General features: G+C 36.1%; 2 protein-coding genes across 4 annotated transcripts in view; one reads left to right on the forward strand and one right to left on the reverse strand.

Annotated features, from left to right (window-relative positions):
• Window positions 1-613: 613 nt before the first annotated feature.
• On the reverse strand, window positions 614-19,214 carry LOC139954608 (enoyl-CoA hydratase domain-containing protein 3, mitochondrial-like). Of its 2 annotated transcripts, none has more exons than XM_071954508.1 (9): window positions 19,074-19,214; window positions 13,439-13,575; window positions 11,352-11,493; window positions 9,856-9,961; window positions 8,681-8,765; window positions 7,600-7,709; window positions 6,260-6,318; window positions 5,771-5,877; window positions 614-3,281 (listed from the first exon to the last, which is right to left on the reverse strand). In XM_071954508.1, exons 2-9 carry the CDS (start codon window positions 13,489-13,491, stop codon window positions 3,161-3,163), a joined length of 783 nt encoding a protein of 260 aa, XP_071810609.1. In that variant the 5' UTR covers window positions 13,492-13,575; window positions 19,074-19,214; the 3' UTR covers window positions 614-3,160. The 2 variants fall into 2 exon arrangements, with proteins under 2 accessions (XP_071810609.1, XP_071810608.1); XM_071954507.1 differs by lacking the exon at window positions 19,074-19,214 and adding an exon at window positions 17,006-17,143.
• The window catches only part of LOC139954605 (uncharacterized), a 41,590-nt gene continuing 37,771 nt past the window's right edge, over window positions 17,332-21,150 (forward strand). Inside the window, exon 1 of one of the 2 annotated variants that reach the window (XM_071954504.1) lies at window positions 17,332-17,813. In XM_071954504.1, the coding sequence (XP_071810605.1) occupies window positions 17,744-17,813 (70 nt within the window). In that variant the 5' untranslated portion in view covers window positions 17,332-17,743. The remainder of the gene's footprint in view (window positions 17,814-21,150) is intronic. The other variant, XM_071954505.1, reaches the window with a different exon arrangement.

Here is a 21,150-nt window from a genome sequence, read left to right on the forward strand (position 1 = left end):
ATATCTGCTGCAGAGGGAGGCATGAAAAGGAGGGGACGGTAAAAGGAGGGGGGTAAACCTATCAAACAGTAGGAAGTTCTCTTCGTGGGAAGGTCACAAGAGTATCAGGGCTTGTTGGGGAGGGGGATGGGGTGGGTAAAGGGACGGGTAGGGGTTTAAACTGCCAGTGTTTCTGTGAAAGTAACATTTATATTTGAAAAATAAGCAGAGAAACCTCCCCCACCAGGGAGGGAACAAAAGACATGTCCGTATCTGCTGGGGAGCTATGAAAAGGAGGGGAAGGAGGGGGGGGATAAACCTATCAAACAGTAGGAAGTTCTCTTTGTGGGAAGGTCACAAGAGTATAAGAAGTTTTTTTTTGGGGGGGGTAGGGTGAAGGGACAGAAAGGGGTTTAAACTGCCAGTGTACTGTGAAAGTAACATTTATAATTGACAAATAAGTCTATGAAACAAGCAAAGAAACCTCCCCACCCCCCCCTTCCTCTCGCCTGTAACATCAATACTGATACTTAACTGCAGCGGTGACAGTATTTTCACTGTGAATCAAGATAAGTTTATGAATGCCCTTCAATGACTTTTACAACCACAACAATAACAACAAAAACAAGATAAAGAAAAACAAGTCCAACAGATGTTGCCTTCAATTTGTCTCAGTTATAATAATTATGACTTTCTCACATTATAGTATTATTATATAGATTTATACAAAAATTTACATATTCATGAGTTTGCATATGCATTAGTGATATGACAACACCTGATCCTTCTAGTCTACAGTCAACCTTTCGGAATAAATTCTAGTCTGCGTTATGACTCATTGATATAACGTAATATTGCCTTTATGAAAACTTTATACTTATTATATATTATTAAACAATGTAATACATATACATACAATAATATATGCATATTCATTGACATCTTAATAAGTCAGTATCGGTCCTAACGAAATCTCTGGATACTAAAAAATTCCTAACTTTGATTTTTTTTTTACTTAGTTCGGTGAACAATTTCTTCCACAAGATCTTGGAAAATGGAAGAAAACTGTAAATGCCATCAACAGCCACTAGTGCTATAAATTATAATGGATTTTTTATATATATACTTGTTATCTTTCATACGGGATATTCACAAAATGTTGTTGCTAACTTGCTGAAATAACATTATTTGATACTGACATTGTTTTCAGTCGTGAAACTGTTTACTTTAAACATGATAATGCAAACATATTAAAAAAAGGGGAAAAGTCATAGATTTTCACCCCGTGGAGACATTCTACAACATATACAGTTACAAGATAATAATCAAGCATTGAGATCTACCGAGTGGAAAGCCTTTAGTTTTGCCTTAAAATATATCTCTCACATAACATAGAAAAATATAATGCTTTTTTTTAATCCTTCTGTTTTTTAACGAAATAAAAATGTGGGGGCGCTACATGCCCTTTTCAACATCACATATGAATTCAAAAGAATTTATTAGCACAATCTTGCGTTTAGACTTAATATAGGACCTGATTTATAGTAAAAATATGCACCGTTCTAGGGGAACCTGCACCCATCTGTATAGGGTATCGCACCACAGATAGAGTGGTGCACGTCCGCCCGAGATGTTAACAGTCGGACAAAAGTCTTAAAGTGACTTACTGTAGGGATTTGTTTAGGCATTTTTGGAGTCATCATCATTCTGTTTTCATGCTTGGATGTTGATGAGGATGAAATCAACTACTGATGGTCGAAAAATCTTGAGGATTGAAGGTGATTTAAAGGTTGTCTGTATAGGCTCAAAATTATTATAGCATGCTATAATTGATCACTAGAAATTTTTAAAAAGTACTTTCCTGGAGATCTTTACTCTCCAAATTGCTGTCATACATTCTTAATGAACACACAAGATGACTGAATGTCTAAGTGAGGTAAATCTCCTCCAAGATGGTAACAAAAACAGTATAAGAATTTTCACCAAAGGTGACCAAAATTAGAAAATCTAGCATATTTGGGTCAATACAACTTACTGTTAAGGCATTATAAAACATCCTGGGTGCAACAAGAAGTTTTTGCTGCGAGAGCTGGCAGATGGGTTGGGGAGCACTATGCTAACATTTGAGCTCTTCTAGCTCTTAATTTCAACAGTCATGGTGGCAAAAGCTAAATGTGCTATGATAGCCCAAGCCATTAGCTATCATGTGGTGGGCAGGACATGTCAGTTGAAAACTTCTATCTATGCTCTATTGGCCTTGGAAAGTGACGAGTTTAGTGTGTAAGTCAATGGGAGCAATTAATGGTGGTACGACATCCATATATGGAGGTCGGCTTCAACAACGACATGGCCACACCCTCTCTTGATAAAATCTTGGAACCACCTTTGACCCTTCCATAAATCCTACCCAAGCATTTCAAAGAAATTTTGCCCCAACCCCCCCCCCTCCCTTCCCCAGCACACCACTGTACATAAATGCCTTCGGGATCAATATTATTAGAAGGATTTCGAATTGAAAGTGGCTACAAATGATAATGCAACTACTAAAGCCAAGTGTTACAGCTCTCCTATGTGACCATTTACAGTGTGATTAACTGTGTAAACGTGGCTAAAAATGATAACGAAACTACTATAGCCAAGTGTTACAGCTTTCCTGTGTGACCGGTTACAGTGCAATTCTCTGTGTGAAAGTGTGGCGGGGTCCTGTACATATATTACAGCTGGAGAGCGCCCCCTGTAATACGGATGGAAGAAGGCTAGATATATAATCAACAAGCAATTATTAGACAGGGTAACAGACTGTGACAAAAGTATTTTCTACACAAAATTATAAGATAGAGAACCGTCCTACCACTTATGAATATTCATAAGCATCCACAATATGCTGATTCTATGACACTAACAGATAGTTGTATCAGCATACCTGCCCCTTCCAGACTTCCAGTTTGTAAAACGATATATGTGTGTGACAGTGTGTCTGCATGGTAGTGTTTGTTACATACCGACCACACAGCAACACGACTGCCTGACGTACGGATTAGGGAGAAACTGTCGGGTCTGAGGTATTCGAAAAAGTTTTAAAAAATTAAAAAATTATTCTTGTCAAGGTACTTCTCTGCTACGCTTTCTTCCTTTCTCGTGAGCAATGCTTCTTCCTTACTCGTGAGCTAGGCTTTCTTCCTTACTCGTGAGCTTTATCAAATGAGTTACTCCATTTAGGATGTTCCTTCCTGACGAATGCGCCGATACCCTCTTGTCCGTCTTTAAGGCTTAGATTATCCACCATGACTTGACCAGCTTCTCTGCAAAAAAGACAAAAACAAAATATAAGAGGGGAAATGTAATCCAAAAAAGCTGCCTTGTGCCACAAAAATTTAAGAATAAAATAATAATCATAATAATAATCATAATAATAAGAATAAAATAATCATAAAAATAATAATAATCATAATCATAATCATAATAATACCAAAATAAGAATACCAAAATAACAATAAATAATGATAATAATAATTATATTAAGAATAATAAGAATTATACTACAAAGAATAACAACAATAACAACAACAGCAACAATATTAATAATAATTTTGTGGCAAAAAAACAATTTAACGAAAGCTAGCCTCCATCATCCTAGGTTATCAATCAGTTTTCCTTTCAGTTTTCTTGTCTGGGCCTGGAGTTATATTACCAAATCTAGTTGAAATGTGTTTTGAAATTATTATCTTGTCAATACTGTTGTTAGCCTTTTGAGCTAAGGAAATTGAAGGGGAGGGGGGAGGGGAAATGAAGTGGGTGAAGGAGAAGTAAAAAGGGGGAGGGTGGAGGGGTTTCTACCTTGGATTGCCATGCATAAACATGGCTAATAGGATATGCAGAGACAAAGGATACACATTGTTATTAATTGATTTTTTTTGGGGGGGGGGGGAGAGGGATCTTTTACTTGACACATTTTTCTAAACTTATATCAATACACAAAACCCAAAGTTCATTTTGATTCCATCCCATCTCGAAGCATTCAACATAGAAAATGAAAGCGGGACTTCTACACATATCAGTTATCATTCCAACAGACAACGATCCATTAGAACCTGCAAGTTCCACCTTCCTAACCACCGGTAGAGTTCCAGATTTAAGCTCCCTTGAAACTGCTAAAATTATTCAGTCCCTAAAGTACTCTTATATCATAGGAATTGAGCCTAGTAGAATACTGTTAAGGACTTAAAAAATAAAGCCTTCAATTTAAAAAATATAGTAGTCAAAGAGAAGAAGGTACTTTGATGAGAAAAGATAAAGAAAAAGACTCTTTTTAGTTTTGAATATAAGTGACTAAATTATTGGACAGTTTGGCAAATTTGAGTGCAATTCTGACGTCCTTCGGTAATGCCAACAACAGAAAAGAAAAAAAAGAAACAAAAAAAATGAAGCAATTTGAAAAGTTAATTCGAATTTTCATCCATTTTCAAATCAGCTTTTTCTGATGAATCACTCCATTTCAAGGGTGGAGTCGTGAGATTATGACTAATTTTCCCGATTTGTGTCAAAGTCATTCTTTGAGTCATGTCATTCTGGAAAGTGGAACAATGTCACTCAACTCCCTTTCATCATCATTTGTATATACCCAGTTTCAGGGGGGTAGGAGCCGGGGGGAACTGGGGCACGTGCCCCCCTCTTTTTTTCAAAATATCAAATTTGCCCTACTGGCAAATAAAATGTGCACCTTTGATGAAGAACTGTCTTTTGGATATCTTAAGCCTTTGTTAATTTTACTATTTTATTTTAATTATTTATTTCTTATTCTGTACGTGCTATGTTTAAAATGGCATCCCATATCTTTTTGTAGCACGGTTAACAATAAACAATCTCAATAAATACTATTGATAGCATACTTACACATCTTATATGTTTAAGTGATATGGCCGGTGTGTATCGGTTTATAGCATTGGAAGCTTCCTACCACCTGCCCAGTTTGTATTCTTTTGCTTATCAGTGTCAACAAAGGAGTTTAATTCCATAACGAAAACAAGATTTTCATTAAGTTTTTTTTTACAGGTGCGAAAAAGTTTTGTAAAATGGAAAACCTTGGTGCTACATTCTTAAATATTTATTGATAATAAACGGGTTACAGAAAGTGAACAAAATAACTCAATTTTGTTGTTACTTTTGCCTCTATTTTAATCACGACGGACTCAACCAATATCTTTAAGGGGATAAATAACTAGACCAACGGACTCGACTAACGACCCTAAGGGGATAAATAATGTGACCAGTGGACTCAACCAATGTCCTTAAGGGGATATATAACTTGACCAACTGACTCGACCAATGTCCTTAAGGGGATAAATAACGTGACCTTCGGACTGAACCAAAGTCCTTAAGGGGATAAGTAACAGACCGACGGACTCAACCAATGTCCTTAAGGGGATTATAAAGCGACCGACGGACTCGACCAAAGTCCTTAAGGGGATAAATAACGTGACCTACAGACTCAACCAATTTCCTATAAGGGGATAAGTAAGTAATGGACGGACTCAACCAATGTCCTCAAGGGGATAAGTAACAGACCGACGGACTCAACCAATGTCCTCAAGGGAATAAGTAACATGACAATCGGACTCTACCAATGTCCTTAAGGGGATAAATAACGTGACCAACAGACTCAACCAATGTCCTTAAGGGGATAAATAACGTGACCAACAGACCAACAGATCGGGTAAATACTCGGGCGAGCACTCCAACTGACCCCTCCCACTAGCACAATTTCGATCTCTGATTTTCACTAGCCTCTCACCTGTAAGCTTCTCTTCTGGATTTACCCATCTGGCTGTTAAAACAGGATTTACCTAAGGAGATCACAGAGCTGCTGTACTGGCAAATCTTCTCCGCTAGTTTCTGAGTCTGCGAAAAAAAAGACGAGAAATTTTAAACGACTGTTTTAGCAACCGAAATGTTGGACTTAAATGTGGACTTAAAATGGGAAGCAAACCCGATTATTATAATTGCTGTACGTTAATGAGGTCGTTGCCATGGAACAACCTGATGACACTTGATTTTTTATCTCTATGAAAAACAAAAGGGTTCATGTACTCAGTTTGATGAATCCAGATACCAAATACGAAATTAATCCATTTATCAACATAGACACACATACACACACATCATTACCATTGCAATGGAGTCCTTTTGCCTTCAGCAATGAATCAGTAAATGACTTAGATTAATATTAATATTTTGTTGGGGGGAGGCATGGGGGAAGGTTAAGATGAATAATATCACATACCTCTTCTTCTAATTGTTCATGTGGTACAACTTTACTGACCAACCCATGTTGAAGGGCAGCTGCAAAAACAAATGCAAAACAAATTGGTATCATTGCAAAAAAAAACAGTTTTTACATATTTTCTCAGAAGTTTTCAAGAAAGACTGTGGAACTGTTCCTAACTGAGTCACAAAGCATTGACCAATATTCTTACCTCAGATCATAAGATGCTCACGTGAAATTAATTCGAAATATCTCTTAATAAAAGATATGACACAGAAACACACAGAAGCATAATTTTGTCAGAATTTGACTAAAACTAGAAAAAAGATTAATTTTGCAGTTATTCATGAAACTGATAGATTAAATTTGTCATTGCTGTAGGAAAATACATTCTTTCAAATTTAAAAAAAAAAAAAAATTGTTGAGAGTTATGCAGAAAAGTGAATTACAGGATTATCATGTTAAATACTTGACATATTTGTGTAGTCAGTCCATCATCATAACTTGGATGGATTCTATCACAGTTGATTCGAATCCTACTCGCCCTTGAGGATTTGTACTAAAGGACTTTTGAGAAATCTAGAAAGGGAGATTAATGCTAGATTAACTAATCCTACTCACCCTTAGAGCCTGGTACTCATACCAAAATATCTGTTATAGAACTGTTGACTCAATACTAGATTGATGAACTGCGGTTATGATACACACGAACATAGACACTCAACCTGTATTTAAATGAGTTTTTCAAATTTAATTGACTGAACTCAGAACTTCAGTATACAAGGCAAGGAAGAGAAAGTGACCAATTTTTTTTTTTTTTTTTTTAACAAGCGTATCTTCTGCAATAAAGACAACCACATGAAAAGTTTCAAATAACATTCCACTTGTACCAATTTTAACTTTAGTCACTTGGTTAAAATTGATAATTTAAACCACCCGGTTGGTTTTTATTACCCTTGCCCCTATTTTGCTGTTAAACAGGGATTGTTACCAATTAAGGGCTGGATAGTTTTGTTGGTAGAGCACAGGGATTTGTAATTTTATTTCTTTGAATCCTCTTATTAGCCCAATATTGCTTTGCACAGTTTCCAATTGTTTATATTTTTTTCAGTCAGTTGCCTATTGCTGATTTGGCTCTGAGATCCAGATACAGCAAGTCCAACTTCTTTGGTATGGTGGTCCTGAAGGGCCAGACGAGTTGTAGACTTACTGTGCTAGTATAACACAACAGCTCATCCAAATTGCGATATTTTTGACTTGTTGACAAGTTTTAATTTTTTCTTACTTTATTTTTCTTATTTTTTTAATTTTTATTATTATTATTATTTTTTTTATTATAATTTTTTTTAAATATTTACCTTGTGCAGTGATTGGTTCTCCTGTAAACAGCATTTCCATGGCGATCTTTCGAGGCACAGCTCTCCCTAAGGCAACTCCAGGGGTGGAACAAAATAGTCCGACGTTGACTCTGGTAATGAGGGAGAAAATTGTAAAATATCAGATTGTTTGATATGTCAGCGAGAACCATACCATCAACAATTTCAGGCTACAATTTATTCATTTCCAATTAATTTATTAATTAATTAATATTCAATCTTTAATGTAAGATGACCATTTCCTACTTACTGATATATGCATATTGAAGAGGAGTTTACTCGATGAAACAAACCTTCATAAAGTGTGTGTCTTATCTAATGTAACATTATGTACTTGGCAAGCAGATTAATTTTTGAACTTAGAGACCAGATTAGGGGGTGGCAAACTTTCCTAATGGTAAGAATACTAGAATTTCCTCATCTGGGTAGCACCTACAAAACAATGTTAGCAAATTTAAATACTTTCCTATTGGAAGCAAAAAACATTTCAATGGGTAAACAAAATCATTCAAAGGGTAACAAAATATTTTCCATCTCAGTTGGCAAACTTGCCTCAATGGTAGCATACTGACCGAGGTGCAGATAAATTACCCTGGGGTAGCATAATTACCATAGGGATATAGAAAACTTACCCAGGGATAAATAATTTACAGAGGGTTAGTAAACTTACCTTCAGAGTGGAAGTAAATTTTATGAAGGGATAGCAAATTTACATAGTGGTAGCAAATTTACTCATGGGTAACAAACTTACCCAGGGGTAGACAACTTTCCTCAGGGGTAGACAACTTTCCCCAGGGGTAACAAACTTACCCAGGGATAGACAACTTTCCCCAGGGGTAGACAACTTACCCAGGGGTAGACAAACTTACCCAGGGGTAGACAACTTTCCCCAGGGGTAACAAACTTCCCCAGGGATAGACAACTTTCCCCAGGGGTAGACAACTTACCCCAGGGGTAGACAACTTACCCAGGGGTAGACAACTTACCCAGGGGTAACAGACTTACCCATAGGTAGACAACTTACCCCAGGGGTAAAAAATTACCCATGGGGTAGTAAACTTACCCAGGGGTAGCAAATCTAGATTTCTCTGATACCACTGCTATGTCACAGCTGGCTACCAGCTGGCAACCTGCTGCAGTAGCCAATCCTATAAAGAAACATTAAATTTAAAACAAACATCACTTTTTTTCTTCTTTTTTGTCATTTGATATGTTTGTAAGTGATGATCTCAAAACCTGTGTGGTTACTAGTTTGAACCATGCATTACCCAAAGCCTCCTTTGCTCTATTCAAATTCTTCTTCATGATTCCCCAGTCACCTTTCCGTGTGCATTAAACAATAATGAAATTATCTTCTTATTCTCTCTTATACCTCTAAACATGTAATACATACCCAAAAAATCTATTCTTGCCCTAACGAATTAGCCAAAAAGAAAGCGAAAAAAAGGAACAGGCCTGCACCAAATTGACAGCAGATGCCCCTACAAGTAAGACTCTGGGCTCAAGACATAACAGTGATCATTGACTGATGTTGTTAAAACACCAGTGTTAATTAATTTGTGACTGATGGTAAAGGGAACAGTTTTTAATTATATATGGTATATATGATGTACGATATTATCATTCATTTCCTACATTACATTTTGAGATAGCAAACAAACATCTTGAATATGAGATGCATCATACTTAAAAGTGACTCAGAATAGATATGATGTCAGAAATAGTGCTTCAAATTGGAATACAACACAACAAGCCATGCCATACCAAACCATGCCATACTATACCATACCTCACCATAAAATACCATACCATACCATACCTCACCATAAAATACCATACAATACTATACTATACTATACCATACCATACCATTCAATACCATACCATATTATACCATACCATACTACACCATACTAAACCATAAAATACCATACCATAATGTATCTAACCATAAAATACCATACAATACTATACTACACTATACTATACCATACCAGTCAATACCATACCATACCATATTATACCATATCATACCATACCATATTATACCATACCATACCATACTAAACCATACCATACCACATAACACCATACCATACCATACCATACAATAATAAACATTAAAATACAACACATTAAAATACAATTCACCACACTACAGCACACTTCACTACACCACACTACACCTCACTACAAAACTATATTTTTCTACTGTGAGCTTTTAATCAGCTGACTTACCTGCTACCTGAGCAATAACTGGAACTGGCATATCTTGTACCAATAGCATGACATCAGTACAAGCATCAAAGATCTCTGTGTGGTACGATCTCCCCGTTTCACTGGTCTGCTCAAAATACAACAAAAAAAGACAATTTGAGACTGTTTATACCAACCCCATGATTGTTTTTCATAGCCACTGTGCGGTAGGGTGGTATGTGGTGAAACTTCACATGTTCCCGAAATATTGAACATTGTATTTAAAGGCTTTGAAGACTCGCCCCAAACCGTGTGCCACGCTCTGAAAAAGTTAACTTTCCGTTGCTTGCAAGTGAACTTTACTTCTTGTCGCTACAAAATGCAGACAGTAATGCAACGTGATACCTTGTTATCTTTTATCTAGACCTGAGATGTCCATCGCTGCTATGTACACTGTGTTGTAGGTATTGACCGTAGCTGTATGTACTGACTGTACACTAGTGTCTTATTACCGACGGTAGCAAGCTGTGCGTGTATTTTCTGGGATCGATAGTGGTGTCTAACACTTCTGTTACACCTCATTCGGAACTAGCTCAGATTACCGGCATCATACGTTTCTTTTTGCGCGAGTCTTCACACCCTTTAACACATGTTGCTGCACTGGTAGAAATTCTTCCCTGCCTTTGAGTGTCAGATTGCAAACAATATTTTGATTGAGAATTTTTAATCCACACAGCCTTGAATAAAAATGGTCAAACAGCCTTGAATAACACCAAAAGGCCAAACAAAAATTTATATAGCTGAAACAAGGAAAACATTAACCTTATACTGTGACAACTTCCACCCATGGGCCAATTTTAAGGTACATTTCTCTTTGCTTTTATCAAACGGTTTGGATTGATACCTAAATCAGGTACAAATCTCATTCTCGTGGAATCTGTTCGAAACATTGAACCTTCATGTATCTGAATTATAAAACTATAAACAAATACACCACTGAGCCAAAATCAGAGAGATTGTCAATGTTACCACTGACCTTCCAAAGAACATCTGTACTCTTAGCATTTTGAAATTAAATCAGACCTACCTAGCAACTCTTCAACAAAATAAAGGTTTTTTAAAAGGTTGTAAATGAAGAAATTTTTAAAGGCTTCAAACATGAAAAAAATAAATATATATAGAGCTGTTTTTCAAAGGTTTTAAAGATTTTGCTGGGAAGTCTGAAAAGTCTTAATTAAATGTATACCAGTCATACAGTTAGCCTCTGAATAACATCCTGCTAGGATCAAAATATCAGGCACTCTAACTTTTATTTTTTTGAATTTTTAACTTTACATTTTCTGTATAGGAAATTATATTAACCTAAACAGGTTTTTTTTTTTTTTTTGACAGTAGATAAGCAGTTTGCTAATAGTTTTCTGACCATTATACTTTATCAGATATGTGCTTCCACCAGGAGGTCCCCTTCTCTTTAGTGGTTGAGTATTCATTACCACCAGATTGTGGCAAATCTAAGGGAATTTGCAGCCATAACGTACCAGTTCTTTAAGATCATGTCCAGCACAAAAGACTGGACCTTCCCCCGATATGATGATTATTCTGACCTCTTCTTCATCTCCAGCAGTTTCCTTCAGTAAGTCATTCTTCAAGGAATGCAACATGGCCAAAGATAGAGCATTTCTGAGACAGGAGCAAAACAACGGTTAGAAACCAAAAGAAAAGGAACAATTTGCTGTCGTTATTTTTTATGTTTTATCAACCGTGACGAGACTATATGGATGTATCAGAAAGAAAATACAAACTTGCAAATCCAAACTTTACCAATGTGTAAGCCTGGCCTTACCAAAAATATCATACGGATATTGAATAATTTATCTAGTAACACAGTGCAAAAATGCAATACACAATGGTCAAGATGATATATATGTACTGGTCAGTGTATAGATTTATAGCGGTTATCTACACAGGAACTATAGTATTTCAAAGAAAGAATTAAACATTTAGAAAATGCTACGAAAAAATTTGACAGTTAATTATTCCCTGACCGATATAAATATTGTGTGAGCATTTCATGCTTTAAATAGAGTGAGATGTTCTCCTCGTTATTCTTGTTTAATAACATTTTACACAGTTATTAAACTATAGTAGATATACACATCATCATACATACATACTGTACATACACACACACATACATATATGAAACTGACAAGAATCTTAGAGATATTTTGAAGATGATAAAGTCTTTTATAAACCAGTTACTTAACAGACTATTTTACTTCAAGTCAAGTGAGAGACGAGTAAATGTTCCAGAAATGTAAACAATGTGGTGTAAATTAAATAACAGCATACAACCCAGGATCGAAACGTCAGGCCAACTTACTTTTATACATTCTATTACACAGGCTCTCTAGTGGATAAGCAGTTTGCTAACAGTTTTATTTTATTTTGATCCTCATTATTCTTGTTTAATAAAAGTCCTTTATAAACCAACTACTTTACTTCAAGTCGAGTGAAAGACGAGTCAACTTTCCAGAAATTTCAACGATGTGGTGAAAATTAAATAACAGAATACAACCCAGCTGTACAGTAAATGTTGCACATGGTTGTATCCTTCAATCACCATGACCAACCACGTAATTAACATAAATAAATATTCCCAAGTTTTTGGACAGTCCTCAAGCAAACCAACATAAGTTGAGATGTGTTTGATTGAATGTGACCTACTGTACTTGAATCGGGAAACCTTCTCTTGCTATACAGAAAGGTGAAATCACACTTTGTGGTCTGTGATATCAGGTGGGTTACATATATAAATGTTCTTCACAAGCTTTAGGTTATTGGCTATGATAATCGTCCTTTTGATTTATCCTTAAAACCTGATACGTTTGGAATATTTGTCTTATAGCTGTCACTGTTCTCTGTCCTTAGAATCCTCCAAATTTATTTAATAATCATAATAATAATAATAATAGGGATTTATAATGCGCACATATCCGCCCTGCGGGGTGCTCAAGGCGCAAAAAACAAAAGGTATGGTAAAAGAACAGAAAAACTTAAATTAAAGCTAAATCACTGAAAGCTCTTCTTTTTTTAAGAAATATCATTTTCCTCTGTGGATAAATGATTGAAATATCATAACAAAAAGTATTAACAAAAAACAAGACAATTTCAGCTCTAATGGCATTATTCACTTTACTTTTGCCAGATGAATAATTTACAATATATCAACAAACTTTCATATCATGACAACAACAAAATGTTAGGATGTGGTCTTGACCTACAATAAAAGATACAGGCAATTTTATTCAGCAATTTGGTTTCTTAAAGCAGTTATCTTCAAGTACCAGAAGAAGCCTTTAACGCTCAAATATTATCAGATTATAGTAACACGTCGAGTTCAACACAAAAAAACTGTAGCTTTATCGAAAGAATGCGTAAATTGTGTTATCACACATAAAACATACTGTAAGTTTTTCTTTTGTCATTGTTTAGTATTATTCTGTATTATTTGTATCATTTATAATTGTCAATTGCGCCATGAACATTCTTTGAGTGGTGTGTGCGCATTATAAGTTGTATTATTATTATTATTATTATTATTATTATGTAGTATGTACAGTACCTTTTCTTGGGATCGTTTAGGTGGATTCTTCTGACCCCATCCTTTTGTGTCATCAACGTGTACTGTTTAGTTGCATTTGCAGCTGGTGCTGAAAGATTTCTGGTCTGATGAAAGCAGTTAACTGTCTTCGCCAAATTCTGTCAAATCATAGAGAAATATAAAATACATAATTCATTTCATTTTTCATTTATTTATACAGCCGATGTAAATAAATATCACACATCGAAAAATCATAACCTTCCTCCTGCTCCGAAAAAAATATGAGTGAGAAATTTATCAAAACTATGTAAAGATATGCGGGAACAAAAATGTATTGAGACATCTAAAGAGTGAAACAAATATTAACATATAAATGTATGTAAAAATATGTAGGAAATGGCGGTAAAGTGTCAAAATTGTGCAAAACTAAAAATAGGAATATAAAAAAATATAGACAGAACATACAGATAACCTGTTATGACGAAATTAAATAATTTCACAGCAGGAGCTGGATACTGTACTGTACAAAAAGCGAACCAAAAAAAAATGGACGTCGGCAAAAATCTTTCTGATCAATGCTCAATGCCAAAATTTGGGAATTATTTCTGTAGTTGGCGAGAAAATCCAACATGGTTTCGGATTTTTGACTGAAATTTGTTATCTAGACACTACTAGTAGTAAAAGAATGATTTTAAATGAACTTCTGACAAGTAAGGAAGCACTTAGAAGAATGAAAGGGTCTGAACGACTTAAACAGGTTAGTTGCAAGTTGCTTGCCGATAATTAATATAGAAATATTTCCTCATAAAATATCAGATACGGTTTGGCCTAGCTATACAATGATTTCAATTCCTGGAACTGAAATTTTACTGTAAAATTTTGGAAGATGAAAATAACAGAAGCTTGTCTAATTTCTCTAGTTGTGTAGCCAGTGAATGTGGCCCAAAATTCATAAATGACCACACTAAATCATGGTATTCATAACAACTGTATATAAAGTAATCACATTATTTACAGTCATTCTGTCAATTGAGTACTGGTGTTTTTGAAGTTACGTGCATCACTTCAATCGCAAGAAATGGTGTCAGTTTCTTGGTTTACATGTTGTAGAGACCGAGGAGGATCGGACACAGGAATTAACACAGAGAAGACTACAGATCTGCAGTTCTGCCTGAATCTATTCTAGCCTGCATGTAGTTTACTTTAGTATAAACAAAAACAAGGATCAGGAGGGACACTCAAGTCCCCATCAAGGTCCCTATAGGAGAGAATAAAACTGAAGACACAATGCTTAAAAGTGCTTGTCCAAAGCATTCTTAAACCCATTCACACTACTTGCAAGTACAACTTTTTCAGGCAAACCATTCCACTCATTCAAAACCCTATTAGAAAAAAAGTTATGCCAAATATTAATCCTACTTTGTAACTTCTGGAGTTTAAGACAATGACCTCTGGTACAACTACTTCTGGAAATCCAGGAACACAACATCTATGTACTGACTTCTGCCTATTGAGTGAGCTTGTTACATCTTCCATAAACTCAAGGATATTAGTGAGAAGAGACCTATTTTGAAAAAGCCATGTTGAGACTCTCTGATCAAAGACTGACTGCTGAAGTGACTGACCATAGACTTTTTAACAATATACTCCAGGACCTCCCAAACAACACTAGTGAGACTAACAGGGCTAAGACTTATCACCCATCTTGAAAATTGGGGTAATATTAGCACATCTACAGTCCTGAGGAACATAACCTTCATTCATAAATTTACTAATTTTACCAATGAGAGTGGAACGCAAAAGATGATGTGCAAAAGTCTTCAAAAAATACGGATGGATTGCATCGGGCACAGGAGCTTTAGAAACATAGAAAATAAGACCATATTCAGATTAGGACCATCACTTTCCCCCTGAAAATCTGAAATACTACTCATATCTTCCCTTGTAAAAACCAACACAAAATAGTTGTTCAAATGATCTGCAAGATCCTGACTATCAGTAACTATATTTTCTGCATGTGGTGCCCTACGAGAAACAACCACATCTTTAACTTTCTGCTTTGACCTGACATAAGAAAAGAAGGCTTTTGTGTTATACTTAATATTTAAGGCAATGTTATTTTCGAAATTCAGAGACTAAGCGTTCTACCCTTCAGTTGATGAATTTTGAACCACAAGAGATTCAGAATTAGTCAACTTCCACATTCAATGTGTTTGCCTCGAACTTTCTTATTCATCCATCAAGCCTCAAGGCATACTGCTTTTACGACGACTATTCTTCAAGGGAACATGATTTTCCACAATAACGTTAAACTTATCAGCTAAACAGATCCAAGACTGAGAAGCACCTATGTCTCTAAACAAATTTATCGATCCCAGAAAATACACACACAGCTTGCTACCGTCTGTAATTAGACACTAGTGTACAGTCAGTACATACAGCTGCTGTTAATACCCACAGCACTGTGTATAAACGATACAGCGATGGACATCTCAGGTCCAGCTACTGTAAAGATAACAAGGTATCGCATTTCATTACTGTCTGCATTTTGTAGCGACACAAACAAATTAGTCACTTGCAAGCAACAGAAAGTTAACTTTTTCACATGGCCGCACACGGTTTAGGGCGAGTCTTCAATGCCTTTAAGGGAAGTGAGCAGCAAGCAGTCAGCAGAAACTTTAAGCAAGGTGTTTCTTTGTTTCCTCTGAACAGGGTAAAACACAAATTTCGGGTGTTACTAAAACGAATGACAATTGCGTTACACATAACGAATGACAATATGTTGTACACACTAAAAAATCGCGTTAACTAAAACGAATGACAGTAATGATAGCACAGTACATTTGCTTCAACTGGATATCACAGTTCAGACTTCGTGGGTATCTAGATCTAGTATAGTACGGACAAGATAAAAACGCATCTTATAGCAAGCGAAATTGTAAATTTAACGTCATTTTTCCGATATTAATTGTTAGAAACTAGCAATACTATAATCTTGAAACGGTTTCAGTTATCTTTCTATATAAATCTACAGAGGTAAAAAGCACAGCACTCAAGCGCATTCTCACGCAAAAATCTTTCCTGTGGTTTCTATCCGTAAATTACACCAAAACCCTGCAACCACGTAACATGCGATTTTCCTCAAATCATTTTTGCGCAGAAAACCAATAACTGCATTTACTCCACTCCATTATTCATTCTATCTCTTCTCAACACCGGCCTTCGTTGTCATTCGTTGTCATTCGTTGTCATTCGCTGTCATTCGCAAATGATAATTTACCCTGTACAAAGTCAAATGTCATTCGGTCATTCGCTGTCATTCGTTTTAGTTTGTCCCCAAATTTCACATAAATTAAATTACAGTAGTTATACAAGTACTATACTAGCACTTTTCGTAACTGTAAAAGTTAGGATACAACTTGCCTAACTCTAAAAATTACATATCTGCTTGTACGAAATTAACTTTAAGCCTAATTAAGTTAAATTTGAGCGTTTATCAATGCAGAGTAATGATTCGGAACACAGTGTGGCTTAAACGTTCTTGTAAATCACACACAGAAGTAAGAAGTAAATTTAAAAAAAAGTCACCGGCCAAATTAGTTTGGAGATTCTCATGGACGCCGCCATCTTTTTTTCAGTACGCAATTTAATTGGTCCTGGATCTTTGAGAGGATCCATTTAGTTAGAGGTTACTAGATTTATCCCCGTGGTGTCTTTGGACCTTAAATTTCATTTTTATTGTTACTGACGATTAAGATCCACTTAATTTATATTAAATGCATTATTAAATACGACAAAAATACAATTTAGTAGAAAATTGCTTTCCAAAATGTAAGCAACAATCACCTTAAACCCGTTGTACCAATAACGACCCCATAGTGACCAAGCCCCTATTTAACATTTTAGCACGGCAACTCACAACATAACGTTGTGTCTCTGTTGTTTGGAATTTTTCATCGCATATACTAGTGTAAGTGTAGTATATATATGCGTAGTATATATATACATATAGTACGAAATAACAGCTTAATTAATATCGGACCTGGAAGGCTTGGTATCAGGTACACAGAGCTCTGCAAGTGCAAAGAAGAGACACAGCGCTGACATTGTAACAAACTCAAAGAAAAAGGCATTGATTCTGTCAGTGTGAATCATCCCAAAAAGCACACTTGGAAAGTTCAAGGTTCATCATTCATGTTCGAGAAGTATCGTAAACATAACGTTAATACTTTCGTGCCGAACGCCCAACTAGCCTACCACGGTACCACTACCTCCTATCTTAGCCATCTCACATTACTCAGTGAATGAACCAGAAACACTTTCAGAATGGAGAAATACATATTTTTGTTACTGTCAGTTCTCAGTATGGTATCGATATCATACCAACAAGGTACAGGTAACTATACATTTTTCAGGCACATTGAGTTCGTACAAAGTATTATTATGAAGGTTTGTCCAGCCAGTAATGTTACTTAGGCCTAAGTTAGGTCATACTCATCCCTGATTGAAAGGAAGATTTTAGAATAGCCCATTGTTGAATGAGGACAAAACATTACGCTAGCCTATTGCCAGTGGCAGTAATTGGGGTAGGGAGAGGGGCGTGAGCCTCTGCCCCATTTAGCTTCCTCTGTTACTAATTTCCACTCCCAAACCGCAGGTTTTCTACAGCGGAAACTAGTGCAATGTTTACTGGCCTAGGCTAGTTTATCGCTTACCAGTCAAAATGTCCCCGTACCAAAACGTCCCCTCTTTTGGTCAAAACGTCCCCGTTGGTCAAAACGTCACCGAAAGTCAAAACGTCCCCATCTATCACATTCATTCACAGTTGTGAATATATATTAATGTTAAGTTATAATTTGGCTAAGTTATCGGCATGCAAGTTGGATTACAGGCGCTAAATAAATCATGAATCATATATCGTTTAATTATATTTGGTACTAAAAAGGTATACGCTATATGTTTTTCAGTGAATTAACGAATTAAGGCAAACAACAAATATTATACAAGAGGAATTAAAAAAGAATTTGGATGCGTATACTATACATATATATCTATATAATATTTTAAATTGAGTGAAATCACTTATCGTTTATTTTTACGAAGTAAAATTTTGTCACAGGTACGTGCCCCTGTTGATATTTGACATTTTGAAGTATAGAATAAATCGTTCGATTACCTTTAGTGTTATACTCAAAAAAATGTTTCCGCCCTCATAACCGGCACTTCCCACTCGTAAAAACTGTGTTTTCAACCTAAACTATACTTATCCTTACTCTTTGATTTGAACTACAAACATCCACACTTGCATTCCAACTGATTATAAAAGCGGGAACATTTTGACTGTACGTTATGACTGCGGGACGTTTTGGTAAAAAGCAGGGACGTTTTGGTTTTAAAAAAGCGGGGACGTTTTGGTAAAGGGATGTTTTGACTGGATACCAGTTTATCATAGGCTCAGTGCAACACGTAAGTGGTAGCAGCAAATAGTAAACAATTGTAGTGTTATTGTGTTAGCCTATTGTCCGGGACAAAATACCTACCTTAGGCCTAATGTAAGGCCATATTTAACACTAATTTGTATTTCTAGTCACTGTAGGCCAGTATGACATAGTATGACAAGGACAGTACAACTTCACAATTGAAAAAAGCATAATACCTTTAGAGGACAATGTTAATGAGAGTTTCATCCCTTGCTCTTTGGCTGGGTCCATCCTGTTAGCTAGGCTAGGCCTACTGTATGTGACTTTGTAGAGTACACTACAACTTAAAGGGATGGATGGACAAGGCACAATAGAACAGATGTTGACAGGTTGGTGGTGAGTCCAGAACTGAACTATATTTCCTCCCAACACTGCACTGTATACAGCAGTGCAGTACACCAGCTGCAAGGCACACCATACAAACATTAACATAACAATAAAGGGTAACAATAACACCAATAAGATGGCATGCATAGCATGTATTATTTAGTCTTACACTACATACCATACTCTACAACTTCATTGATGGTTTAGGCTGATCAGATTTCACCAGAATGAGATTTATACGTTAAAAGCTTTGTAGGTCAATAGCTTTATAGGTCAAAAGGTCAAAACATTTATAGGTCAAAAACACAGGTCAAAAGCAAAGGAAAATATTCCCCTAACTGTGTGTATGCCTTATAATATAGATTGAAGCTTCGTTGTGCATTTCCATGTGACTACATATATATACAGATTGTACCAAGTCTCGTAACTACCACATTTTAACCAATATAGATTAATATAGATTGAAGCTTCGTTGTGCATTTCCATTCAAACAATGTATAGCAATCGCAAACCCTGCTCTTTTTTCTTGGTGCTACTTTGCAGTTAATAATCATACAATCATTGACAATGTAAGATTTTCCCCCCAAATTTTGCAATGGGGAACTCCAGCCACACCCTAATTCAACAGAGAGGGCGCTATCATATCGGTCCCTTCTAGTTCTTCAAAACTTGACAAGTTGCAGTCTCTGAAATCACTGAGAATTCATTGAAGGAATCAGTGATGGACATTTCTGGGCAAAGTACCTGCACATTACCTAATTTACACATAGTACATGACATCATGTACCTAGCATATATATATACAGATTATACCAAGTCTCGTAACTACCACATTTTAACCACGAAATGTTGCCCGCCATTCGTTTGGCAACTTGACACACATGTCTGGTCGTCAACCAAACAGAAACCTAAAATTGAACGTCGCTGAAATTGTATCCAAGTCTCCGAAATTGATTTAACTGGACTTCTACCTGCGATTCTTCTCCTGATTATCGGAGACGGGATCTTTTTAAACATATTTTCTCAAATTACGCATAGATTGAGATATGTTACAGTGCTATACAAAATCTTTGGAGATCTGTAAACAAATTAGATGAGGCGCACATTAGGAGCCAGAGTTGTAAAGTACGGCACTGTTAGGACAGATGTATGACAGCGCCCTCAGCAGAAACGCTGAAGATTCCCATTGTTTCACTGGTGTTACGGACATTGTTAATTAATGTGACTCACAGTTTTTGTTTAGGAAATTTAAAAGAAGCCAGTCATAATGTAGTGGGTACTCAACAGATGGATTCCTGATCATCATGTTCCCATTTTTGAATTGTCTACATCCTAGACGGTACCAACCCCCCCCCCCGCCCACCCCCCTACTCCCCTACATGAACACTTCCAACTGAATATAGTCTGGTAAACACCATGAATTCAATATTCAATCTTTAATATTAAATAAACAATGTAAAGTAGTTAGTACATGCCTTAATGTAACATAAAGTTTGGGGTCCATTATTTTGCCTCCTAAAAATTAACAAAGTACAGTAATTTTCAGAGGTTTAAACTAACCAGTACTGTATGGTGAGTGGTAGAAGTACAGTAGGAATAATCACTAGTCCTACCAAACAATTACAGAATGTGTTTTAGGTTTTAAAAATCATTGAACCTTTAAAGCACTGATTACTTATAGTGTATATTGTTGATTTTTCCTTACCAACAGTCAAAGGATACACCCACACACTATCCTGCACCCTGTTCAAAGGCCACCATTTCGCCCCAAGAGATCTTCCTACACGATTTGTTCAATAGTGACAGCTATCAAAGAGGCAAATTAACAATTAAGTAAATCCTTAGAAGTCCCGGTGTGTGTGTGTGCTTTGTTGACAGGCTTGATTAATAGTATGCTTACAGTGTGTCCAAATGTGTAGCAATACT

The sequence above is a fragment of the Apostichopus japonicus genome, chromosome 17 (assembly GCF_037975245.1).
Source record: "Apostichopus japonicus isolate 1M-3 chromosome 17, ASM3797524v1, whole genome shotgun sequence".
In the NCBI taxonomy this organism is placed as follows: Eukaryota; Metazoa; Echinodermata; class Holothuroidea; order Aspidochirotida; family Stichopodidae; genus Apostichopus; species Apostichopus japonicus.

Excerpts from the sequence above, each read along its gene's own strand:
- LOC139954608 (XM_071954507.1), bottom strand. The coding sequence starts at position 17,095 with ATGGATCCTCTCAAAGATCCAGGACCAATTAAATTGCGTACTGAAAAA. Across the intron at positions 7,710-8,680 it reads TCTAGATTTGCTACCCCTGG|AGTCAACGTCGGACTATTTT; the intron begins GTAAGTTTACTA and ends CCTCATTACCAG. Across the intron at positions 6,319-7,599 it reads AGAACCAATCACTGCACAAG|CTGCCCTTCAACATGGGTTG; the intron begins GTAAATATTTAA and ends TTGTTTTTGCAG.